At 38.2% G+C, this 27,500-nt stretch overlaps 1 protein-coding gene across 2 annotated transcripts in view; it reads right to left on the bottom strand.

The window, feature by feature from the left end:
• The window catches only part of LOC118766835 (short-chain collagen C4-like), a 91,073-nt gene that overhangs the window by 62,554 nt on the left and 1,019 nt on the right, over positions 1-27,500 (bottom strand). Inside the window, exons 1-2 of one of the 2 annotated variants that reach the window (XM_036510677.1) lie at positions 10,082-10,123; positions 5,922-5,973 (exon numbers count right to left, since the gene is read on the bottom strand). In XM_036510677.1, coding sequence (XP_036366570.1) covers positions 5,922-5,973; positions 10,082-10,102 — 73 coding nt within the window. In that variant the 5' untranslated portion in view covers positions 10,103-10,123. Of the gene's footprint in view, positions 1-5,921; positions 5,974-10,081; positions 10,124-27,500 lie in introns of those variants that run through there. The other variant, XM_036510678.1, reaches the window with a different exon arrangement.

Here is a 27,500-nt window from a genome sequence, read left to right as displayed (position 1 = left end):
TAGAGAGTTACTTCCCTTATATAATAGCAATAAAATGCATTAAAATGAAAAAAAAATGATGGTAAAATATTTTTAAAATCGTAGACTCATCGTAGACGCGCGCTAATACCCAGAAGGGCTCGATATGAATGACGACTATAATATACCCGGTTTTGGTCAAACTGTACCCCAAAATGTGGGAGTAGTTAGGAATCTAAATCGTAGGAGACAGACACACAACTTCACTTTTATATATAAAGATTATTGGGTAACCGTTTTAATATTCAGTGTGGGAAGTATTTCGTTCAACAGACGAATACTCAGAAACACACACACAAACATACACATCCTGACACAAACACACACACACAGACTGACAGACAGACACACACACTGACACACATACACACGTACAAACTGACATACATACACACACTGACACACACACACACTGACACACACAAAAACGCACACACACTGACAAACACACACACAAAACTGACACGCACATACACACTGACACACACACACACACACGCTGACACAGACACACACATTAACACACACACAGTGACACACATACACATTGACACACACACACTGACACACACACTGTCATACACACAAACACACTGGCACACGCTCACACACACTGAAACCCACACACACACAGTGACACATACACACACACACACACGCTGACACACACACTGACACACACACACACACACACACACACACACACACGGACACATACACACACACACACACAAACATACACACAAATATGCGGGGAAAATGCAGGCTCGTACGAGCGACCGCAGTTACTGTTGGGGCACAAGGTTGAAGTCATCTCCTCTAGCGAAGTATTTATCAAAGAGAAATACCGAAGGGAGGTAACTCACGACAGACTCCAGCCTGGCGCTCTAATGGCGTCACTTACTCGTTGTTGTTGACTATGTTTAAGTTAAAGCTATGGCTTTAAGTTTGGCCAGATATTCCCCTCTTCGGTATTTTCTTTTGATAACGACTGAACTGGAACCCGATAGGGAGCATCACAGGACTGATATGCTGTTTTAGCAGCTTTTTGCACAGAATTTGCCTTTAGAGTTTGAAATATGCCATTAGCACATTTTAACGAACCTAAAAATTTCTTATGCCTAATACTGAGCGCTAATACTGTTCACTGGAAACGCCATGTTGAATGTTTCCATATATTCATTTGTCAATTTGCATTTCGTGCGTTCATATTACTTAATTATTATTCTTTTTCTCTAGCTTTTTCACAATCGAGCATTCTTATGGCACGCAATGAATCGGACAAAAAAACATGCTGCCACCCACAGATCCCTCTTTCCACGGATACCTTCGTTTATCTGGCAGCCATTCTACAAACTCCCACATACAAGGAGCAATCATGCTGGGTAGAGTGTGAAACACTCAGCATGTTGCACTGATTCCACCTAATGTATATTTTATAAGTGGTGTTCCTTTCCTTACTAAGTCGTTTATGTGTGTTACAGTTATTGTATGCATGTATCTCGAAGCAAGATCCACTTCTGCGAGTTTGATACTTTTATGTTACAGACGGAGATAATTTGTTGAACTTGATGTTTTGTGGTGTTGCTGTAGATTCGGTTGATGCTGTTCCTGATGTGTACTCATATTTCTTGGTGGTTTCATGTTTTATTTTGGCACATCAGTGTTCAGGGAACGATGATAGTCTGCGTGTGTAATGTGACGCGAGGCTGTGTGTGTGTGATTTTTGAAGAAATGTGGCAATACGTGAATGTAGGTTGAAAATAGTTAATCGTGGGACGTGTACTTGTACCCGTGTCGAAAGTGTTTCGTGAACACTTCAATGTGTTAGTAACCTGACAAGTAGTTAGGTAGTCAACATTTTGTGGTATTTCTTCAGTGGATATCAAATATCCTTTATTAGGTAATATCCGCGATTGGATTGCAGAGCTTTCATCGCATCGATTGTAGTTTTAATGATACGTATGGGAGTATTTTTTTTTTATTAACCCATCATGATTTAGTGATGTTAGTTACAAGCTTTTATCGTGTTTTTAAGATTGATCATGAAAGGGTGATATATTTCTACGGAGGTGTTTCATTTGGGGATTGTTTTCATTTTAAGATGGAATACAACACACATTTAAACGAACCACCATTTTACTTCAACTTTTAAATTTGATAAACTGAACCTCATACAATGTATTCTAGAATCATTCCTTGAGGATTACATCGTTCTGTTAAGCTATTTGTCACATTCTATGACGTCTCTGTTGTTTCGTTTTGAATATTTTCTGAAAACTTGTAGCAGCAATTTATTTAACGACATATATTACTTGGATAAAATATTGCGAAACACAATTACAAGAAACGTATATGTTGCTTTATTATATTATATTTTATGATTCACCGACATAAATTTTCATATAGAAACGAATGTAAATTTCTATTCAGTATTTACTGCACACAACGCAGGTTAATTCTCGACCATTGACATACGGTGGACATGGCAATGAACCACAAGCAGCCTGAACGAAATATAATCGAACTCCATCTTCGTCTCTGTAACCTGATGGATCAGCTTCTGGTGCATAGTCCGCACACACATATTCATGTCTACCCTTATGCCCGTAATGACCGGACATCAAATATCCTGAATACTCAATTGTCCAACCACGGTAACACTTTGTCCTGGCTGGTAACATCATAACAACAGCGGGTTGTCGTGTCAAACAGACAGCACACGGAACGTTGTGCTCATGAATTGATTCAGCGTTAGCAAAAGAAAAGAGTTTATTCGTTGGGTATAAATATAGTTCATATTCACTGCCATAAATGTTACCACCTTTTTCAACTTCTGTGGTATAATTGGCCCAAATGGGGTCGTTGGGTAAACACAAGAGATTACTTCCGCCACCAGTTTGTGTAGAATGTTGTCCACCAGCCACACCTAGAATTGGTAAGAATAAATCAAATAAAAAAGATATTAAGCAAAATTGAAATAACGGAAACATTCTTTACAATTTGACACCTAAAAGAAGTCATGTTTAGTTACGTGTGAACGAATTGTGGTGTATATATATTAGTGTTTATTTTAGTGTAAGCTGTGTGTTGCTGAATCTTGGGTGTGCATTTACCTTGTCATACTATGTATATATATATAAATATATATGTATATTTATATCGAAGTAAGCAACAAGTATATCCAGAAGTAATGCGGTACGTTTGTTTCATGCAACTCCATTTATATATGTATATATATATATGCTGTGTGTATACGGGTAAGTATTTGTTGTTACGACGTGGATTATTATTTATGTTTGCATGGGGTATGTCATGCAAACATATATATGTATGTCATGTCATACATGTATGTCATACGGTGGATGTCAATAGATGGAGAAATAGAAAGATATTTTATAACGCATGCACTCGTGTTTATCCGAAATGGAAAAGATGTTCATGTGTGAACGGGGATATTTTGGGTGGTGGAAATTGTAGGAGGTTTGAGTAGGACAATACGTGAGACGACGAGATGCAGAGAAGTGGTGGGTAACCGTCGATGAAATGTTGTTTAGTCGATCATACGAGAGTCAGTGGCTAAACCTCTCGTTTAGACTCGGACGAATCAGGCTTACATAGACGTTATGATCACACAGACTTTATTTCATGCAATACACAGAAACGAGGTGGGAGGAAAAATTGTGAGGTTCAGTGACGGCGTAGTGCTTAAGATGAATGGACGGCGGAGTGGGCGACCGATAAAGGATACGTGTAGGGTTTATAGAGAGCAGATTCAGAGCATTTTTAAGGAACGTGAGGTTGATTGGGGAAGCGGTTTGTAGCAGCAGTTTTGAATTGGAAGTTTCGGAATTACCTTACAAAGATATACTGGATAATTAATGAGGTGATGTGGTGCATGAAAAGAGCAAGGTTTCAGCGATAGGACGATTTCGGTGAGGCGGAGAAGAATAGAAGTGCATTCTGTACTCTGTTGTGTTCCCTCACTAATATATAGTCTCTCTATATTTTACTTAATGAATAAAGTCCTTAGCTTTTCCCATCACTTAAAGTATGTGGCTTGTCCAGTCCTCATTGTACATTGTGCGTTCACTCCATTAACCATTTACAGTCAGTCATCAATTCTAATAGACTCTTTTCAATTTAGCCCACACCTACGATCATTGGGCACTCTAGTTAATGATAGTCACGTGGCCACTATTCAGCTCTAGTCACTCACGTACAATACCACTATCCGCAGCCTGTACAATTGATCACCAGTTAGCATCCTTTTAACTTGGTCCGTAGTAGACAACATATAATATTCTGATTTGACCAAATACCTACAAAGGAGTAAGCAGTCTTGTGTAGTGTGTGTATAGTCTACAGGTATAGACGTTTGAAACGTGACACATCATAAAAGGATTTGAGAATGTTTATGTCAGACAACCCAGCAGAGGGTGAGTGTGTGTGCGTGTGCGTGAGAGGGAGTGTGGGAGAGAAAGAAAGGCAATAAAAAGAGAGAATGAGAGGTATAAAAGAGAACAAGAGTAAAACAAAAAGAGAATGAGAGGTGAGAAATATAAAGTATACTAACCGTCATATACAAGTTTTGAATAAAAAGGACAAGTTGTTCTGCCCCATCGGGTATACAATGATCCGAGACCGGGTTCTGTGATATTAAAATGAAATAATGTAGGTTAAAAGAAAGAATTTGGGAATCATTTACAAAGTAGATTGTTGGATGGGAAGGAATTGATGGAGAAGAGAGAAATATAGAATTTAAGAAAGAACGAGTGAATGAATGAAAGTCCGAACGAAAGATGTAAATAATAAGAATAAATTGTAAAGAAAGAAAAAAGACATTTGTCTGTTGAGCCTGTTGGTGACGTTGATGTCAAAGATTTGAGAGAATAATCTCAGAATATCAGAATGTGTATCGGTCTCCGCTATGAACGGATGTATGTATGATACGTAAACTTGTGTATGAGTATATATACTTCTCAATAGAATAATGATAAAACTCAATAGAATAATGAAAAACTATTTGGCAGGTGCGAATATTCATCGGTCAATTACAAATATCAGTTTGGAAATCGGCGCAACTAAGGCCATCATAACTACAATATGAAAATAACAACCATACCGCATCATTTGTCGATTTCGTTAAAAGACATCGCATCCGGATCTCGAGTGCACTGGGGCATGTTGCGGATGGTTTACCTGGAAGGTGAGTTTAATGGGCAAATACTGGTTGCCATAAAGTACATATATGGATGTTCAAATGTTTGTATTTATGCAAAAGTCGAAAGTTTTCAACATGAAGGTTTCCCTTAGTTGAAATGTGCCATGTTAGTGCCCCTTCTCACATTGTTTTTTGTGATCTGGTTGAATATGCGCAGCCATTGTAGTAGAGGTATCCCAATTCATCTCTACGTGATCGATCGACTGTTATTTATAGACGACATGCTGCTACCTGATTCGTCTGATGGCCACCAACAACGTGCACCGAATGTGTTGGTTGACGAGTACCCCAAGGCAGGGTTGACAAATACGGGTCTCTATTCACGAATGATTGGAAGCACAAGAGTGGACAGAATGCTGAATTGAAGATATAAACGAAGTGAAGTGCCAACTCAGGCATTTGATTCTCAGATGAAGAGATCTTGGTACAATTATCGACGTATCACTGCATATATACTCATATACACTCAATAAATGGCATAGTATATTAGTGTAACATTTTATTTAGGAATTTATTGTAATGTAGAATATATTTTAAAATAAATACAGGCAAGTGTCTTAGTATATATTATTGTGGACATATGGATAATAATGTGGAACTAATTCAAAGTTGGTGAAATTATAAACCATTAGTTAAGGAGACACGGGTAAAAGACTTTAGCCATAATACTAGTTCTTACTTGGCGTGTCATCAGGCTTATCGTCGAGAGATTTCTTGGATATGAAACGGTTCTGTGAAAAAATAGAAATTGCCTCATATAAATAGAACTTCAGGGTATTTATTATCGTTTAGAACTTAAAACAATGCAATAGATGTCAACATATTCGGACTGGTATCATTGACAACACTACCATCTCAACCCATTAGGAATCTTCTAGAAGGCGCTTCCATCCAGTCAAAGGATTTTCTGAACAATATCAGACAATACAACTCTGCATTTCAAATGACATCGTTTGGTGAATCTAAGAAGATAGATAAACATGAATTTACGCCGACGTCAAAGTTCAAGGGCAAGTGTATCCCCTCATTGGTTCTCTGGTACCCGCGAATGAACAACTACAGTTCCTCCAAATTTGCTCTATGAGTGATGTAGGACAACAAACCCGACGTGAAGTCTCAGAATTTCCGATGATGGGTCGTGTTAGACACAGCGCACACTGCTGCAAAGGAGAGTATATCCACTGACAGATTTTCGGTGCGTTCAAAAATCACACAAACACCACCTCCAATTTTGCATGACAGGTTAGGGCCTGAAACACTCCAAACGGACGCATAGCATGTTGCTTAGTCGAATTAGCCCAGCATTTACTCTACAAATGTTTTGTTGTCAATGTTGCACTTTCCCATATCACCTGTTTCAAAATGACTCGAATATATTATATACCAACTTTGCCATTTTAATTCCCTGCAATGTCTGGTATGTCTGCAATTACAAACACACACAGACACACACACACATACACACACACATATTTCTACACACACATATATATATATATATATATATATATATATATATATATCTACACACACACATATGTATGTATATAGTTAAATTTAATCCAAACAAGAAAGCACAAAGAACCACATAACGCGAGGACGTGGAACAAAGATAGTATTATTGGACGCTCAGGAAAAAGGAAAGAAGGAGGGTTTAACGTTTCGACCGAAGCTCTTCGTCGGAAACATACGAGAAGGAAAGATCCAGAGGAGGGAAGACAGAGGAAAAAAATCGTTACATACGCGTCACATTTTGAATGACCGGAAAGAAATGGGTGAATAAAAGTTCTTTCAAAGACAGGAGAGTGGTAGAGGAGGAGGAATGTGTGTGTAAGTGTGGATAAGAGCGTATGCGGAGGTCTGCGTGTGCGTGTGTGTGTCTGTGTGTATGTGTGCAATGATTACACGTGTGTCTGTGTGTGGTTGCGTGTTGTAGGGTTAGTAGTGTTAAGGTCAAGGAAGAAGGAATTTGGCGTGGCTCCTTTTGTCTCTACCACAGGTCAAGTAGTAGGTACCGTTAGTGTGTGTGTGCGTGTATGTATATGTATCGTGTGTGTGTTTTGTTTGTAGTGTGTGTGTGTATGTATGTGTGTCTTCGTGTGTGTATGCGTAGAGTTTGGGTGTGTGGCGAATAACTCTCCTTTACTTAGTGCATGTGTGCGTGTGTGCTTGTATGTATAATTGTGTGCCGTGTGTATGGGATGTATGTGTGGGTTCATTTGTGTGTGTGTGTGTGTGTGTGTGTGTATGTATGTGCGAGCGTGTGTCTTATGTGCGTGTACGTGTGCGTTTGTATGTGTTTATGTAAGCGTGTATAGGTGTATATACGTGTATCCGCAGTGTTGTGAGTTTTGGGTGTGTGCATTCGTGTGCGTGTGTGCGTGCATATGTGTGCGCATGATTTTGCGTGCGTGTGTGTGTGTGTGCTGTGTCTATATGTGTATACGTATGTGTATGTGTGTGTGGGCGTGTAGGCATATATTGTGTGTATGTATATGTATTTGTGTGGATGTGAATTTGTGCATGCGTGTGTGTGTGTGTCGGTTTTTGGAGTTCTGTGCGCTTAAGTGCGTGTATGTGCGTGTGTGTCTGTGCCCATGTGTGTATAATTGTGTGCGTATGTGTATTGTGTGTTGGAGGTACATGTGGGCATCTGTGCTGGTGTGTGTGTATGTACGTGGGTATGTGTGTGTGCGTGTTTTGTGTGCATATGATACATATATATATATCTCCGTGATCACCGTGACCGACCAGGCTATCAGTTGTAACTACACATCGCTGGTCACAATGCGCTTCGCATTCTTTTAGGCTTCAAATAACGCCACCCCGCGGGTTAAGCGAGCAGGCCAACAGAAGAAAGGGAAAAAAGTTGTAGCGAAAGAGTACAGCAGAGCTCACCACAACCCCGCCGGAGCGTCGTGGAGCTTTAGGTGTTTTCGCTCAATAAACACTCACAACGCCCGGTCTGGGAACCGAAACCGCGATCCTACAACCGTGACTCCGTTGCCCTAACCACTGGACCACTGCGCCTCCACACGCAAGCACACACATCACACATAAACATGTAAAAATATAAATACATATCGATATATACGCATGCACGTATACTTAAGCATACACACCATAAATATCACAAATATACGTATCTACTTATACGCATACACACACACAAACGCACACATATATGTGAGTGGACATACACTGTATAGTGTGATTGTTCGTGTACAATTGAGCACGTGTGTCTGTATGCGTGCGTATGTGTGTGTGTTTGTGTTTATTTGTGCGTGTGTTTGTCCGTGTGTCTGTGTGTATGTATTTACATTCGTTCTTACATATTGTCATATATAAAAACCAACGTGAATTACAGTCAAACATTACGAAATTCACCGATCTACATTGGCACTCGCACGTTTTATTTTCAGTTGGAAAGAAAAGATTCAAAAAAACTCGCCTCACTTCCGTTCCTGATGGAGAGAAATAGATAAATGTGTGTAAATATGTACGTATTCCTATGTGTGCGTGTGTGTGTGTTTGTATGTGTCTGTTTCTGTGCGTGTGTGTAAGTGTACATCTAGATATAATACTTAACACTAATATTAATAGGGCTAAACGTTGCAGCGACAGGGCATGGCCATGCTAGAACACCACCATTAGATTTATTTCATTACGCACTTATTTCCCTCTCCAGGATTATGTCTGGTGAAAGAGCGATCGGACAGGAGTACAATTCCACCCTTCTTTGTGTTAACTTGGGATGTGTATATATGTATATATATATATATATGTATATATATATATATATATATATATATATATATATATATATATATATATATATATATATATATATATATATATGTATATATATAAAGAGAGAGAGAGAGAGACAGATAGATAGATAGATAGATAGATAGATAGATAGATAGATAGATAGATAGATAGATAGATAGATAGATAGATAGATAGATAGATAGAGAGATATATAGATAGATATGTAGATAAATAGATTGATAGATAGATATGTATGTACATACATACGTAACTATATATGTGTGTATGTATATATGATATGTATATATATATATATATAGATGTATGTATGTGTGTGTGTGTATAGCACACATAGTTTGTATGTATCTATGTTTTATGTATGTGTCTGTTATTGTCGCACCACTATCGATTCTAAACTGATGTCGGTGTGTTTACGTCCCCGTTACATAGCGGTTCGGCTAGAGATACCGATAGAATGAGCAATAGGCTTACAAAGAATAATTCCTGAAGTCGATTTGTCCTACTAAACGCAGTGCTCTAGCATAGCCGCAGTCAAATGAATGAAACGGTTAACAGAATATATTTATATACAAACAAACACACACACACACACACACACACACACACACACATACATATATATATATATAGATAAATAGAGAGAGAGAGAGATAGACAGAGAGATACAGTGATAGATACACACACGCATATATTTGTTTGTATATATATATCTATATATGTTCACGCACTAATATATTCTTATATATGTATATTTAGATATACATATATATGTATATTATATATACAAATATATGTATATGTATATATATGTATGTTTAGGTGTGTGCGCCTGTGTGTTCGTGTGTGATTACGTGTGTGATCTTATGTGTGTGTGTGCTCCATAGGAACATATGTACGTGATTCATGCATACATCCGGCCATCCATCCATCCATCGGTACGTACATACATCCACATATTAATACATACATACGTAAATGCATACATACATACATGCATATATAAATACATAAAGACATACATATATTAACACAAAATCCATGACTTACCGTTTTCGATTTCTCTTCCATTTTTCCTATTCTTGAATCTTGATGAAGAATCACGATCGTCAGAACGAGAAGAACCCCAAAAGCTATGAGAGAAGAAATGGAATAACGCTGCGAAATATTCCTGGACAGTTGTGCGAAATCCATTCTGGTGACAGTTGTCGGTCGTAAGTGATACTTCGTGTGGCTTCAACAAAAGATCGAGATGCGAGGTTTAAGCTGAAGACCTGTAACTGAATTCCACGTATTTATTGAGCGCACAACAACCCAGCTCTGGCAGAGATCTTATCGTAAATTTATGAACCAATGCGATTGGTGGAACTGTAAAAGCGGGTGTGAACTTGTCTGACAGGTTTAATTATTGGAAAGAGATGGTTTGATATTGTCACACAATAATTAGCAAAATATTTTGATGAATGAGAGACACGTGTAAAGTGAAATGATTCCCGTTTCTGGATATATTAAGATATATTTATTTACTAATGTTGTTATTTAATTCTATTTGTTATTCTTGGGAAACTGTTTTAATATTCAGTGTGGGAAGTATTTCGTTCAATCAACAAATACACAGACACACACAAAACACACACACACACACTGACACACACACACTGACACACACACACTCACACACACACAGACATACACACACACCAACACACACACTGACACACACACTGACGCACACACTGACAAACACACATACATTGGCATACACACACACTAACACACACACACACACACTGACAGCCCCCTCTCATCAACACACACACTGACAAACACACTCACACACACACACACTCACACACACACACTCACACACACACACACTCACACACACACACACACACACTCACACACACACACACTCACACACACACACACTCACACACACACACACGCACACACTCCCACACACACACATACACTGACACACACACACACACACTCACACACACTCACACACACACACACACACACACTCACACACACACACACACACACTCACACACACACACACGCACACACTCCCACACACACACATACACTGACACACACACACACACACTCACACACACACACACACACACACACTCACACACACACACACACACACACTCACACACTGTTTTAATATTCAGCGTGGGAAGTATTTCGCTCAACCCACACAGTAATCGCAAGACTTAATCTAATGAAGTCTAATGTTCGGATTGGATTCTTCACAACAAGCGTTAATCGGATTAGAAAAGTTTTATGGGAATATCAAAATCAAAACCTACCAATTCCCACCCACCCATATATATACATACATGCACACATACATACATGCATACATACATATAGGTATACTTACAAACATACATACATATATACATGCACACATACATACACACATACATACATACATACACAGATACTTACATATATACCTACATACATACATACCCCAATACATACATACATGCATACATACACACTCACGTACGTACATACGTATATACATACATACATACATACCCCCATACATTCATATATACATACGTACACTCATACATACACACATATATACACACATACTTACATACACACATACATACATATATACACCCATAAATACATACACACACACATATATACATACATACATACATACACACATACATACATACAAACATACATACATACATACACACACACATACATACACACATACTTACATATATATATACATACATTCCCCTATACATACATACATACATGCATTCATATACACTCAGATACATACATACATATATACATACATACATACACCCATACATACATATATAGATACATACACACATACATTGATACCTACATACATTCACACGTACATACATACATACATACATACATACATACATACATACATACCCCCATACATATATACATACATACACATATATACATACATACACACATACATACACACATACATACAAACATACATACATACATACACACATACATACATACACACATACTTACATATATACATACACACATACATACTCCCATACATACATATATACATACATAGACTCTTACATACACACATACTTACGTAAACACATACATACACACATGCTTACATATATACATACATACATACATACCCCCATACATACATATACACATACATACACACACACATATGTACATACATACACACATACATACATACAAACATACATACATACACACACACATACATACATACATACATACATACTTTCATACATACGTACATACATGCATGCATATATGTATACTTACATGTATGTATGCACACATGTATGCACGCATGTAGGTATGAATGTAAGCATGTATATATCGATAGACATATATACACATACATACATACATATATACATACATACTCACATCCATATATACATACATACATACATACATTCATACTTGGTGGCTGCCCCCTCATTATCGAGCATGACCATTGCTCGGTGCTTAATCAATGTTGTTATCGTGCAATGCCTGTGCATGAAGATTTTTTTAAAGCAAGGAAAGGCTGTGCACTGAGTCAATCCCAGTCACTAATCAACAGCAGCCATAATCCGAAAAGAAGAACAAGTCAACATCATCGGTAACCACTGAGCCGCAGGTTTTATGTCGGAGTTATCCCAGTTACCTGAGTTACCCTCTCCTAGAAGGAAGCCCTAACAAAGTCTAGGAGTCCTTTCTTCGAGTCTGGTATGTTTACGTAGATGAGTGAAAGAAATCGTCGTATTTGATGATCTCTGTCGCTGAAATGAGGCAATTTTTCTGGTTGATTTCCTTTCTTATTCTTGTATATCAGCGTTTAGTATATGATGTGTATGTTGTGTGCATCGAGTTTCGTTTTGTATCTTATTTTGAAGAGAGGTGGGAATTTTATGATATAGATTTAGGTTGGCAGGACCAATACTCATTTATACTGTCTTTTGAAGGATTGATCGTGTAAATTCCACATTCTCAGAAAGCTTAAATTGAACATTTTGTGATATTTCTAAAGTAGACGATAAATAGGTTTTATAAGATATTGGGTATGAAAGGAACTGGAAGCTTTCCTGATTAATAACGGCAAATAGAATGGATTGTGTGGAAGTATCTGGTTGTTGTTGAAAGAATCAGTTAAGTTCCGTGCTAAGTAATGTAGCGGTTCATGGCTCCTTGTCAGAATCCGATTTGTAATTTGAAAACCAAGATGTCTGAGATAGTAGCGTCGAGTATTAGATTTTCTAAGGCTGTGCATGAAAAGCTCATATAATTCTATGGTGGTACTTTATTTGGGGTTTGTTGAATCATGAGACAGAAGACAAAATACTGTTAAACAAAATAACATTTTATTTCAACGATAAGTTTGATAAACTGAAATCTTACAAAATGTTTTCTAGAATAATTCGACAGATTTATATTTTTCTTGTGTTTGAGGATATTTCTGGCATTCTACGTCGCCTCTTTTGTATTGTTTGAATATCTTCTGTAAACTAGTACAACAGTTTATTGTAACGATAGACATACTTTAAAGAAAATATTAGGTAAAACAATTAAAATTTTATATTATTTCTTTTAATTCACAGACATATTTTCATATGGAACCGAATTTAATTTCTATTCAATATTTACTGCACACAACGCAGGTTAATTCTCGACCATTGACATACGGTGGACATGGCAATGAACCACAAGCAGCCTGAACGAAATATAAAACAGCTCCATCTTCGTTTCTGTAACCTGCTGGATCAGCTTCTGGTGCATAGTCCACACACACAAATTCTTGTCTGCCCTTGTCAATATTATGTGCGGTCATCAAATATCCCGAATACTCAGCTGTCCAACCATCGTAACACTGTGTCCTGGCTGGTAACATCATAACAACAGCAGGTTGTCGTGTCAAACAGACAGCGCACGGAACGTTGTGATCATGAATTGATTCAGCGTTAGCAAAAGAAAAGAGTTTATGAGTTGGGTAATCCTGTAGTTGATATTCACTGCCATAAATGTGACCACCTGCTTCAACTTTTGTAGTATAATTGGCCCAAATGGGATCGTTGGGTAGACATAATAGATTACTTCCGCCACCATTATGGGAATAATGTTGTCCACCAACGACACCTAGAATTGGTAAGAATAAATCAAGTTAAAAAGATGTTAAGCAAAATTATATATGAAATAACGGAAACATTCATTACAATTTTTCACTTGAAAGAAGTCATGTTTACTCACGTGTCAACGAATTGTGGTGTATATATGTTAGTGTTTATGTGAGTGTAAACTGTGTGATGCTGAATGCTTCAGATCGTAGCTGTGCATTTGCTTTCTCATCACATGTATACATATATATATATATATATATATACATATACTCTTTTTTTTCTTTTACTTGTTTCCGTCATTTGACAGCGGCTATGCTGGAGCACCGCCTTCAGTCGAGCATATCGACCCCGGGACTTATTATTTGTAAGCCCAGTACTTATTCTATCGACCTCTATTTGCCGAACCGCTATGTGACGAGGACATAAACACACCAGCATTTTTTGTCAAGCGATGGTGGGGGGACAAACACAGACACACAAACATATACACACACATACAAATATATATATATATATGTATTCGACAGGCTTCTTTCAGTTTCCGTCTACCAAATCCACTCACATGGCATTGGTCGGCCCGAGGTTATAGCAGAAGACACGTGCCCAAGATGCCACGCAGTGGGACTGAACCCGGAACCATGTGGTTGGTAAGCAAGCTACTTACTACACAGCCACTCCTGCGCCTATAAATATATATATGTATATATATGTTGTGTGTATACGGGTACCTATTTGTGGTTACGACGTGGATTATTATGTATGTTTGCATGGGGTAGGTGTCTTTCGGTGGATGTCAACAGATGGAGAAAAAGAAAGATATTTTATAACGCATGCACTCGTGTTTATCCAAAATAGAAACGATGTTAACGTGTGAACGGGGATATTTTGGGTTGTGGAAATTGTAGGAGGTTTGTGTAGGACAATACGGGAGACGACGAGATGCAGAGAAGTGGTGGGTAACCGTCGAGGAAATGTTGTTTAGTCGATCAAACGAGAGTCAGTGGCTAAACCTCTCGTTTAGACTCGGACGAATCAGGCTTACATAGACGTTATGATCACACAGACTTTTTTTCATGCAATACTCAGAAACGAGGTGGGAGGAAAAATTGTGAGGTTCAGTGATGGCGTAGTTCTAAAGATGAATGGACGGCGGAGTGGGCGACCGATAAAGGATACGTGTAGGGTTTATAGAGAGAAGATTCGGAGCACTTTTAGGGATTGTGAGGTTGATTGGGGAAGAGGTTTGTAGCAGCAGTTTTGAATTGGAAATTTCGGAATTACCTTACAAAGATATACTGGATAATTAATGAGGTGATGTGGTGCATGAAAAGAGCAAGATTTTAGCGATAAGACGATTTCGGTGAGGCGGAGAAGAATAGAAGTGCATTCTGTACTCTGTTGTGTTCTCTCACTAATATTTAGTCTCTCTATATTTTACTTAATGAATACAGTCCTTAGCTTTTTCCATCAGTTACAGTATGTGGCTTGTCCAGTCCTCATTCTACATTGTGCTTTCATTCCATTAACCATTTACAGTCACTGTCATCTATTCTAATAGACTCTTTTCAATTTAGCCCACACCTACGATCATTGGGCTCTCTAGTTAAAGATAGTCAAGTGGCCACTTTTCAGCTCATGTCACTCACGTACAATACCACCATCCGTAGCCATTACACTTGATCACCGGTCAGCAGCCTCGGTATTTGATATCTACACTCCATACAAGTCAGCCAGGAGTCCTTGATCGCTATACTGGATTCCCGTCTCGTCCTATCTATAACTTAACGTAGAGATATCTATATTCTGTAGTTAGACAACCGCCTTTTCACTTGGTCCGTAGTAGACAACATTTAAAATTCTGATTTGACCAAATACCTACAAAGGAGTAAGCAGTCTTGTGCAGACTCTATAGGGTCTATAGGTATCGTTTCAAACATGATATGTCATCAAATGATTTGCTTGAGTGTGTGGGCGTGTGCGTGAGAGAGACGGGGAGGGAGAGAGACGACAGAAAGAGAAAATGAAGGAATAAAAGAGAAGAAGAGAAAGATAAAGAGAGAAAGAGAGAACAGAAGTATAGTTTATACTAACCGTCATATACAAGGTTTGAATAAGGAGGACAAGTAGTTCTGCCCCACCGGGTATACAATGATCCGAGACCGGGTTCTGTGAAATTAAAATGAAACAATTTAGTTTAAAAGAAAGAATTCTTGAATCCTATACAAAGGAAGTTGTTGGCTTGGAAGGAATTGATAGAGAGGAGAGACATTTAGAATTTAAGAGAAAAAGAATGAGTGAATGAATGAAAATCAGAATGAAAGAAGTAAATGATTCGCTAAGAATAAATTTTAAACGAAGAAAATAAGTCATTTGTCTATTGAGCCTGTTGTTGACGTTGATGTCAACGAATTGAGAGATTAATCTCAGAATATCAGAATGTGTATTTGTCTCCCTTATGAACGGATGTTTGTTTTGTAGGTGAACTTGGATGTGAGTATATATATATATTTGTGACCGTAATAATGATAAAGTCTTTTTTAGATATGTAGCCATATTATCAATTCTTGGTACTGGATTGGTCAATTACAAATATCAGGTTGGTGCTTGGCGCGAATCAGGCCATCATAGCTACAATATGCAAAGGGCTCGAAGGAATAGCCATAACGCGTCATTCATGGAGAGGGATAACAGCATTTGCGTCCGGATCTTGGATGAAGGAGTCCATTTGGGAAATATTTTTCAGTCTCCACCCAACTCAAATTGGGATGCATGGGAAGGGAAAACAAAATATGTGTGTTCCATGTCACCGAAGCCGGTCCAGAAGGGATCATCCGTTCATAATTGAGAATTTGACTGTCAAAACCGGACGAGACAAAACGTTGCCTGTTATATATAATCAGTCTCCTCAAGAAAGCTTCATTGCTTCGGTGGCGCACAGTTGGAATTAGGTTGGAAACTCCACCGTGCAGGTGTGGTGCCAACTATGTCTGCACAGGCGGAAGTGGGATGCTCACAATCCCTGGCTTTCGGACTAGATTATGAAGTGAATCCCACTAGGTATTAAGGGATACCTCCTGAAGCTCAAGCAGAAGGAAGGAGTGATGTAGCTGCTGGAAGTAAATGCACCCAATAGCGAGGGCAAATACAAATGATTCCTTAACAAAGTCACTGCAGCTTCGGATATATTTGGGGTAAAGTCATTTGTCTTACAAGGAGACTTCCGTGCACACTTTGGCGCTGATAACCGCAAGAAGTATTGATTGGGTGGAATGGCGTCACACACCTTAATGTGGTGGCCATACTAGTCTTCTGGACTCTCTATGATATAGATATCGTTTTAAGACGGTTGTTTATAAGGGTACTTAGAATAGAAATGCTTAGTGACAGAGGTTCTCGATAGATGTTGTTCTCGTCTCAGTCCTCTTTGAGTCTGTGCTGGACGTTCGGGCTATAAGTAGTGGGGAGAGTTGTCAACTGACCACTACCAAGATGTCTGAAACCGGAAGATGCCTACAGTTGGGAGAACCTAGTAAATTGGTAAGTCCAGTGCGACCTACAGAATAAAGTTGAAAGTAGTTGTGGATGATGGAATAAGAAACAAAGTTGTGGATAATATTGCATCCAAATTGAGAGAGACCCACATGAATAAACTTGGGCATCGAAATCGATTAGTGATTGTATTATTTTTGTCGAACTAAAGTCACTGAAAAGTGATAAGGCTGCTGGAGAGAAATACGTTCGTCTTGATAATTTAAAACCCTTAAATAAACATGGTATTCCTTGAGTGACCCATGTATGCTAGGTGGAATGGGGCATCAGGGAAAACACGAGGGCAATGTCAATCCGGGGTAATAATCGCAGATTTTTTTAAGACAAAGTCTACACTACGTGTCTAGAAAAGTTACGTTGGGAAATTGTCGCGTCCAGGACTACTGTCCTGGATACAGTACACCCGACCAGAGATTCGTTCAAAGGCAGATCGTCGAGAAAACGTTGAAATATTTCCAAGGGGAATACGCTGTAGACCACGTGCCGTGGGGCATGTTGCGGATGGTTTACCAGGAAGGTGAGATTATTGGGCAAATACTTTTTACCGTAAAATACTCGTACGGATATCCAAATGTTTGTATTTGTGCAAAAGCCGAATGTTTTCAACATGGAGTTTGGACTTCAATAGAAGAGCGCATTGTTAGTGCTTCTTCTCACATTTCTTATGATCTGGTTGAGCAAGGCTCAGCCATTTTAGAAGAAGTATCTCATTTCGTCTGTAAGGAATCGGTCGACTGCTATTTGCAGACGACATGCTGCTATCTGACTCATGTCATGTTCACTTTCGACATGCATTGAATGGGTTGGCTGCCGAGTGCTCCAAGGCAGGGATGACTAACACACACTCTGCAGGAAAGTGGAACATCGTTACTTCGGGAATCTATTCACGAGTGATTGGAAGCACAAGACTGAACAGATTGCTAGATTCTAGATATAAACGCATTGATGCGCTAGGTCGGGCATTCGATTCTCAGACGAACAATGGTTGGTACACTTATCGACGAAGCGCTGCATACACACACACACACACTCATATACACACAATTAATGTCATAGTATAAAAGAGTAAAATTTTATTAAGGAAATTATTGTAAAGAAAAATGTATTTTAAAAGAAATTTAGACTAGTGTCTTAGTATATATTACTGAAGAAATATGGATAGTGATGTAGATTCAATTCAACTTTGGTGAAATTATAAATCGATAAGGAGACACGGGTGAATGACTTTAGCTAAACACTGTAGAACTGGAAGCTGGATACTTTATAATATTTAATCTCATTCCTGAACATTTCTTCAAAGTTATTGTCTAATACAATATAACATTAGTTCTTACTTGGGGTGTCATCAGGTTTATCGTCACAAGATTTCTTGGAGATGACACGGTTCTGTGGAAAAAGAGAGATTATTTATTATCGTTTAGAACTGAAAAGAATGCAATATATGACGACATTTTCGGACAGCATTTTATGAAGATGTGGGTGACGTCGACATTGTCCATTCCACCAAATCTATTATATCGTGTTACGTCTTGGAGATTTGCTGCAACTGCATGCCTTTCTGTGAATCTGGTATTTCATTATTTCATGCTTGTATATGGCAAAGCATACACATTACATAAACAGCTAATATCCCTGTTCATTGTCAAGAGTAGACTAATTTTGCTATCTAAAATCGCTGGTAGTTTGAAGATTACTAGAAACGTAGACTTGCGCATTCTGCTGACGTACAAGAAAGCCCGAGGCCAACCTTTTATGTACGGCGTCCTAATCCGCAGTAGAACTTTTCCACTGCGTCCTTTGGAGAAACTGTCAAGGCAATAGGATGCAATATTTAGAAGTAGTTTGAATTGATGTAAAAGCTCTATTGCCTTGATATTGGTTTAGTATAGTTATCCATCATGATCACTGAAGTGTCGGGCATTTCTAGCACTGGCGAATAATATTCCGGATTGAATCTCGAAGGTCAATATATCATTTGGCATTCAATGGAATATCACAAAAGTTTGTAAGAAAAATGTTTGGGAACATATATAGTAGGTTATAAATTGACTGCATACGAAAGGGATGAGGATTAGATATTTTGTACACGGGTGCTATATAAACTGGTTATTCACTCCTTAAATATAGTGTGTATATGTAGATGTATAAATGGAAGTGTATAAAAATTATATATATATATGTATGTATACAGATATTTATATTGGGTTGCCGAGAAAGTTCGTGCCGATTTTTAAAGGAAAATAAAGGGCCAATAAATACTTGCCATTGCATTTTTAAACAACCAAATATGAACCATTTTGTTGCACTATGCTTCTTCATCTTTCCTTTAACTTGAAAATACCCTCATTTCATAATTGCGGTGGTTTCATGGCAAAGAATTCATCGAGGTATCTTTTTACGTCATTCAAGGAATTGAAATTTTTACCATTAAGTCTATTCTGCAGAGGCCTGAATATGTGGAAATCCGAAGGTGCAATATCTAGTGAATATGGAGGGATGGAGTAACACATGCCAGGCGAGCTGCAGCAATTTTTGTCTGGTTCCCAAAGCATCAAGTGCCGAAAATGAACTTTCTTATCTTGCCTTTTCAAGTGTTACAAAATTAACACCGGTTATAGGAACATAAACCTTCTTACACGAAAAGATAGCTTAAACTGCGCTCTAAATGGAGGTGGAGTTAAATTCTATTTTATGAACTCAACCATGTTCTAAAATAAGTCGAAATTTAAGCAACCATATATCGGCAATAAATTTCTGGACAGGTATTTCTATATCAATCTATCTATCTATCTATCTATCTATCTATCTATCTATCTATCTATCTATCTATCTATCTATCTATCTATCTATCCATCTGTCTGTGTGTCTGTCTGTCTGTCTATCTCTCTCTCACTATCTATCTATCTACCTATCTACCAATCTACCTATCTATCTATCTATCTATCTATCTATCTATCTATCTATCTATCTATCTATCTATCTATCTATCTATCTATCTATCTATCTCTCTAGGTATCTATCTCTATATATATCTATCTTTCTATCTATCCATCTATCTAATCTATCTATCTATCTATCTATCTATCTATCTATCTATCTATCTATCTATCTATCTATCTATCTATCTATCTATCTATCGGTCTGCTGTCTATCTATCTATCTATCTATCTATCTATCTATCTATCTATCTATCTATCTATCTATCTATCTATCTATCTATCCATCTATGTAATCCATCTATCTATCTATCTATCTATCTATCTATCTATCTATCTATCTATCTATCTATCTATCTATCTAATTGTCTGTCTATCTACCTACCTATCTATCTATCTGTCTCTCTGTCTGTCTATCCGCAAATCTATCAATCCATACACACACACATATTTACACACACGCACACATACACAATACATACACACATATTTACACACACTCACACACACATATTTACACACACGCACACATACATAATACACACACACATATTTACACACACGCACACACACATATTTACACACACGCACACATACATAATACACACACACATATTTACACACACGCACACACACATATTTACACACACGCACACATACATAATACACACACACATATTTACACACACGCACACACACATATTTACACACAAGCACACATACATAATACACACACACATATTTACACACACGCACACACACATATTTACACACACGCACACATACATACCTAAATAGATACATGCATACAGACATACATATTTTAACACAAAATCCATGACTTACCGTTTTTGATGGGAGCATAATATTGACGGTCTCAGGACAACAAAGCAGATCAAGAAGGGAACAACCTTTAATAATTGAGAATTAAAACGTCAAAATTGTTAGATATAATCTGCCTGTAAGATATAATCGGTGTCTCCTCTACAAAATTTCCTTTCTCCGATAGCGTACTCTTGGATATAGGCTTGAAACTCCACTACGCAACTGTGGTGCCAACAATGTCTGCACAGGTGGGATTAGGATACTCTCAAACCCCAGCTTTCGGATTGTATTATGGAGTGAAACCTACTAGGTGTGAGGGTTCACCTCTTGAAACTAAGGCTGAATATGAAGGACCACTGTGGCTGCTGGAAGTATATGCAGCAAACAGCGTGGTGAAATACAAATCGATCCTAAGCAAATTCACCTCAGCTTTAGATATATTTGGGGTAAAGTCATTTGTCCTGCCAGGAGACTTCAGTGCACACCTTGGCATTGATAACCGTGAGAAGGATTGATTGGAAGGAACGTCGTCAGTGAACTTAATGGAGAGGTCTTAGCAGGCTTCTGTGCAGGATACACACTCTTCACTCTTCGGAATAGATATTATTTTAAGACAGGGATATTTATAAGGGTGCCTGGTATAGAGATACTTGGTGACAGAGTTTTCTGATAGATTTCGGTCATCTTTCACTCATTGCTGAACGTTCGGGTAAAAGGAAGGGGTGGAGTTTTCAACTCGTCACTACCTAAATGTCTGAAAGCCTGAAAATTCCACCAGTCTGCCGAACACTAGAAATTGTTAAGTCCAGTGCAACCTACAGAATACAATTGGAAGCCGCAGTGGATGCTGGGATCAGAATCAAAATTGTGGAGACTTTTGCATCCAAATTGAGAGTGACCATCCGGAATGAATTTGGACATCGAAATGGATTCGTGATTGTATAATTTTTTACGGCAGGTTCTTCTTCGGTTGAACGCTTATTTGAGCTAAACTCACTTAAAAGTGGTAAAGCTGCTGGTGAAAAGCACGTCCGGCTTCATATTTTAGAAACTGTAAATACAGATTGTATTCTCTGAGTGACCCATGTATGCTATGTGGATGGGACCTCTGGAAAAAACACCAAGGCAATGGTAATATGGGGTGCCAATCACAATTTTCTCAAACAGAGACCAAAGATTGTGTTCTAATTATAGAAAAGTCTACACTAGATGTCAGGAAACGATAAGTAGGGAAAATGTCGTGCCCAAGATTACTGTCCGGGACGCAGTACACCCAACCAGAGAGTCGTTCAAAGACAGATCTTCCAGCAAACATTGAAATATTTCTAAGGTTTATACGCTGTAAACCACGGAATAATGTGCCCTGGGGCATGTTCCGGATGGTTTACCAGGAAGGTGAGTTTAATGGGCAAAAACTGGTTGCCATAATGTACTTATATGGATGTTCAAATGATTGTATTTATGTAAAAGTCGAAATTTTACAACGTGATGGTTTCACTTAATTGAAGTGTGCATTGTTAGTGCCCCTTCTCACATTCTTTTTTGTGATCTGGTTGAATATGCGCAACCACTGTGGTAGAGGTATCCCAATTCATCTCTACGTGATCGGTCGACTGTAATTTGTAGACGACATGCTGCTGCCTGATTCGTCTGATGGTCACCAACAACATGCACTGAATGGGTTGGCTGCCGAGTACCCCAAGGCAGGATTGACAAATACCGACTTTGTAGGAAAGTGGAACATCATTAGTTCGGGTTTCTATTCACGAATGATTGGAAGCACAAGAGTGGACAGAATGCTGAATTGTAGATATAAACGCAGTGAAGCGCCAGCTCGGGCATTTGATTCTCAGATGAAGAGTTCTTGGCACAATTATTGACGTAGCACTGCATATATATTCATATACACACAATAAATGGCATAATATATTAGAGTAATATTTTATTTAGGAAATTCTTGTAAAGTAGAATATATTTTAAAATAAATTCAGGCAAATGTCTTAGTATATATTATTGTGGACATATGGATACTAATGTGGAACTAATTCAAAGTTGGTGAAATTATAAATCATTGGTTAAGGAGACTTTAGCTATAAAATTAGTTCTTACTTGGTGTGTCATCTGGTTTATCGTCGAGAGATTTCTTGGAGATGAAACGGTTCTTTGAAAAGATAGAAATAGCATCATATAAATAGAACTTCAGGGTATTTATTATCGTTGAGAACTTAAAACAATGCAATAGATGACAACATATTCGGGCAGGAATCATTGCCAACAATACCTTCTCATCCCCTTAGGAATCGCCTAGAAGGCGCTTCCATCCAGTCAAACGATTTTCTGAAGAATATCAGAGAATATAATTCTGCATTTCAAATGACATCGTATGGTGAATCTAAGAAGATAGATAAACATGAATTTACGCCGACGTCAAAGTTCAAGGGCAAGTCTATCCCCTCATTGGTTCCCTGGTAACCGCGAATGAACAACCACAGTTCCTCCAAATTTGCTCTATGAGTGATGTAGGACGTGTGGTGTCAAAATTTCCGATGATGGGTCGTGTTAGACACAGCGCACACTGCTGCAAAGGAGAATATATCCACTGACAGCATTTCGGTGCGTTCAAAAAATCACACAAACCCCACCTCCAATTTTGCATGACAGGTGAGGGCATGAAACACTCCAAACGGACGCATAGCATGTTGCTTAGTCGAATTAGCCCAGCATTTACTCTACAACTGTTTTGTTGTCAATGTTGCATTTTCCCATATCAACTGTTTCAAAATGACTGGAATACATTATATACCAACTTTGCCATTTTAATCCCCAGCAATGCCGGGTATGTCTGCTAGTACACACACACACATATATACACACACATATCTCTACACATATATATATATACATATATATATATATACACATATATATATATATACATATATATATATACACATATTTATATATATAGTCAAATTTAATCCATACAAGAAAGCACAAAAAACAACGCGAGGACGTGGAACAAATATAGTATTATTGGACGAGGAAGGAAAGAAGGAGGGTTTCAGGTTTATGAGAATGAAAGATCCAGAGGAGGGAAGACAGAGGGAAAAAAATCGCCAACGGTACACACGCGGACACATTTTAAATGACGGAAGGAACTGGGTGAAGAAAAGTTCTTTCAAAGACAGGAGAGTGGTAGAGGAGGAGGAATGTGTGTGTAAGTGTGGATAAGAGCGTGCGCGGAGGTCTGCGTGTGCGTCTGTGTGTCTGTGTGTATGTGTGCAATGATGACACGTGTGTGTGTGTGTGTGGTTGTGGCTGTTAATCTTTGCGTGTTGTAGGGTTAGTAGTGTTAAGGTCAAGGAAGAAGGAATTTGGCGTGGCTCCTTTTGTCTCTACCACAGGTCAAGTAGTAGGTACTGCTAGTTTGATGTATGTGTGTGTGTGCGTGTATGTATATGTATCGTGTGTGTGTTTTGTTTGTAGTGTGTGTGTGTGTATGTGTGTGTCCGTGTGTGTGGGTTTTTGGAGTTGTTTTTGAGTAATGTGCGCGCGTGTGCGCTTAAGTACGCGTATGCGCGTGTGTGCCTGTGCCCATGTGTGTATAAGTGTGTGCGTATCTGTATGAGTATCGTTCATTAAGGGTATATGTGGGCATCTGTGCTGGTGCGTGTGTATGTATTTGTGTATGTGTGTGTGCGTGTATTGTGTGCGTATGATACATATATATATCTCCGTGATCACCGTGACAGACCAGGCTATCAGTTGTTGCTACACATCGCTGGTCACAATGCGCTTCGCATTAATTTAGCCTTCAAATGACGCCATCCCGTTGGCTAAGCGAGCAGGCCAACAGAAGAAAGGGAGAAAGTTATAGCGAAAGAGTACAGCAGTGATCGTGGAGCTTTAAACACACACAACACCCAGTCTGGGAATCGAAATCACGATCCTACAACCGTGAGTCCGCGACCCTAAACCCTGGGCCACTTCACCTCCACACAGACATATATATTTATATATATATATATATATATATATATATATATATATATATATATATATATATAAATACATATCAATATATAGGTATACACGTACACATAAGCATACACACCATAAATATCACAAATATACGCATCTACTTATACGCATACACACTCACAAACACACACATATATGTGAGTGGACATACACTGTATAGTGTGATTGTTCGTGTACAATTGAGCACGTGTGTCTGTGTGTGTGCGTATGTGTGTGTGTTTGTGTTTATTTGTGCGTGTGTTTGTCCGTGTGTCTCTGTGTATGTATTTACATTCGTTCTTACATATTGTCATATATAAAAACCAACGTGAATTACAGTCAAACATTACGAAATTCACCGATCTACATTGGCACTCGCACGTTTTATTTTCAGTTGGAAAGAAAAGATTCAAAAAAACTCGCCTCACTTCCGTTCCTGATGGAGAGAAATAGATAAATGTGTGTAAATATGTACGTATTCCTATGTGTGCGTGTGTGTGTGTTTGTTTGTGTCTCTTTCTGTGCGTGTGTGTAAGTGTACATCTAGATATAATACTTAACACTAATATTAATAGGGCTAAACGTTGCAGCGACAGGGCATGGCCATGCTAGAACCCCACCATTAGATTTTTTTCATTACGCACTTATTTCCCATTCCAGGATTATGTCTGGTGAAAGAGCGATCGGACAGGAGTACCATTCCACTCTTCTTTGTGTTTACTTGGGATGTGTGTATATGTATGTATATATAGATATATATATATACAAAATGAGAAAATGGAGAAACATATCTAAATCAATCATCAACCATCAGATAATACCCAATCAATACTTTATTAAACCATTACATAACAGCAATGACATTATACATAATATATTGCAAATATAACTAGACATGGAAATAGAAATAGAATATACGATTACATCATATCTGACAGATATATATATATATATATATATCCATATATATATATATATATATATATATATATATATATATATATATTTATATATATATATATATATATATATATATATATATTAAGGTATGTAGAAAAATACAACATGGACAAGAACGTATAACTCTTAGAAGACGACACAATAAACATGGACAGGACATTCGAACCCCTCAGTCTTCAGTCAAGAACCGGATCATCGTAGTAATTTCGGCTGATTAATCTTGAGATTACTAGATCACGGCCAGCCCTCCAAGAAAAACTAAGCAACGAGCATTAGAAAAACTAAGCTGGAAGCGTAGATTTCCTGGAAGAAGGATCGAATGCATACGAACACCAGGACAGCAAAAGGGACAGATATAAAAAAAACAAAAAACAATAATGGAATACAGAAACATGAAATACAGAAGCATTAACGGTGAAAACAACAAGTGTCTTACGACTGATAACAAGCAAACAAATTTTTTCTCTGGCGCATAGGAAGAAGCCTTTATAGCGGCGGACGAAAAACAACGATGTTAACACGACGAGGGTCAGGAGCTGAAAGGCAGATTTCGGCCAACAGTCACGTGACAGAGAAGAGGGAAAAGAAAAGAAAGATAAGCAAAGGAAGAGAGAGAGAGACGGGGGACAAAACGCAACAAAGAGAGAGAAGAGAGAGAAAGAAGGGATCAGAGAGGAGAAGGGATGGGTGTCGAAGAATGACCTGTGAGTGCAGAGCGAGACAAAGAAATAGGAGGGTAAAGAGAAGAGAAAAAGAGGATGAGTAGAGAGAAGAGAGAGAGAGAGAGAGAGAGAGGGGGACAGATCAAGTAAAAATGAGAGAGAGAGGGAGACAAAAAGAGAGTCGTACCAATTATTAAGAATATGTGCTCACATTAATGATAAGGTGGGTACGGGGCGCCCGGAATATATGTTAAGGTATGTAGAAAAATACAACATGGACAAGAACGTATAACTCTTAGAAGACGACACAATAAACATGGACAGGACATTCGAACCC

This window comes from Octopus sinensis, linkage group LG18 (assembly GCF_006345805.1).
Source record: "Octopus sinensis linkage group LG18, ASM634580v1, whole genome shotgun sequence".
Lineage (NCBI taxonomy): Eukaryota > Metazoa > Mollusca > Cephalopoda > Octopoda > Octopodidae > Octopus > Octopus sinensis.
This window is presented reverse-complemented; position numbering and strand designations above follow the sequence as displayed.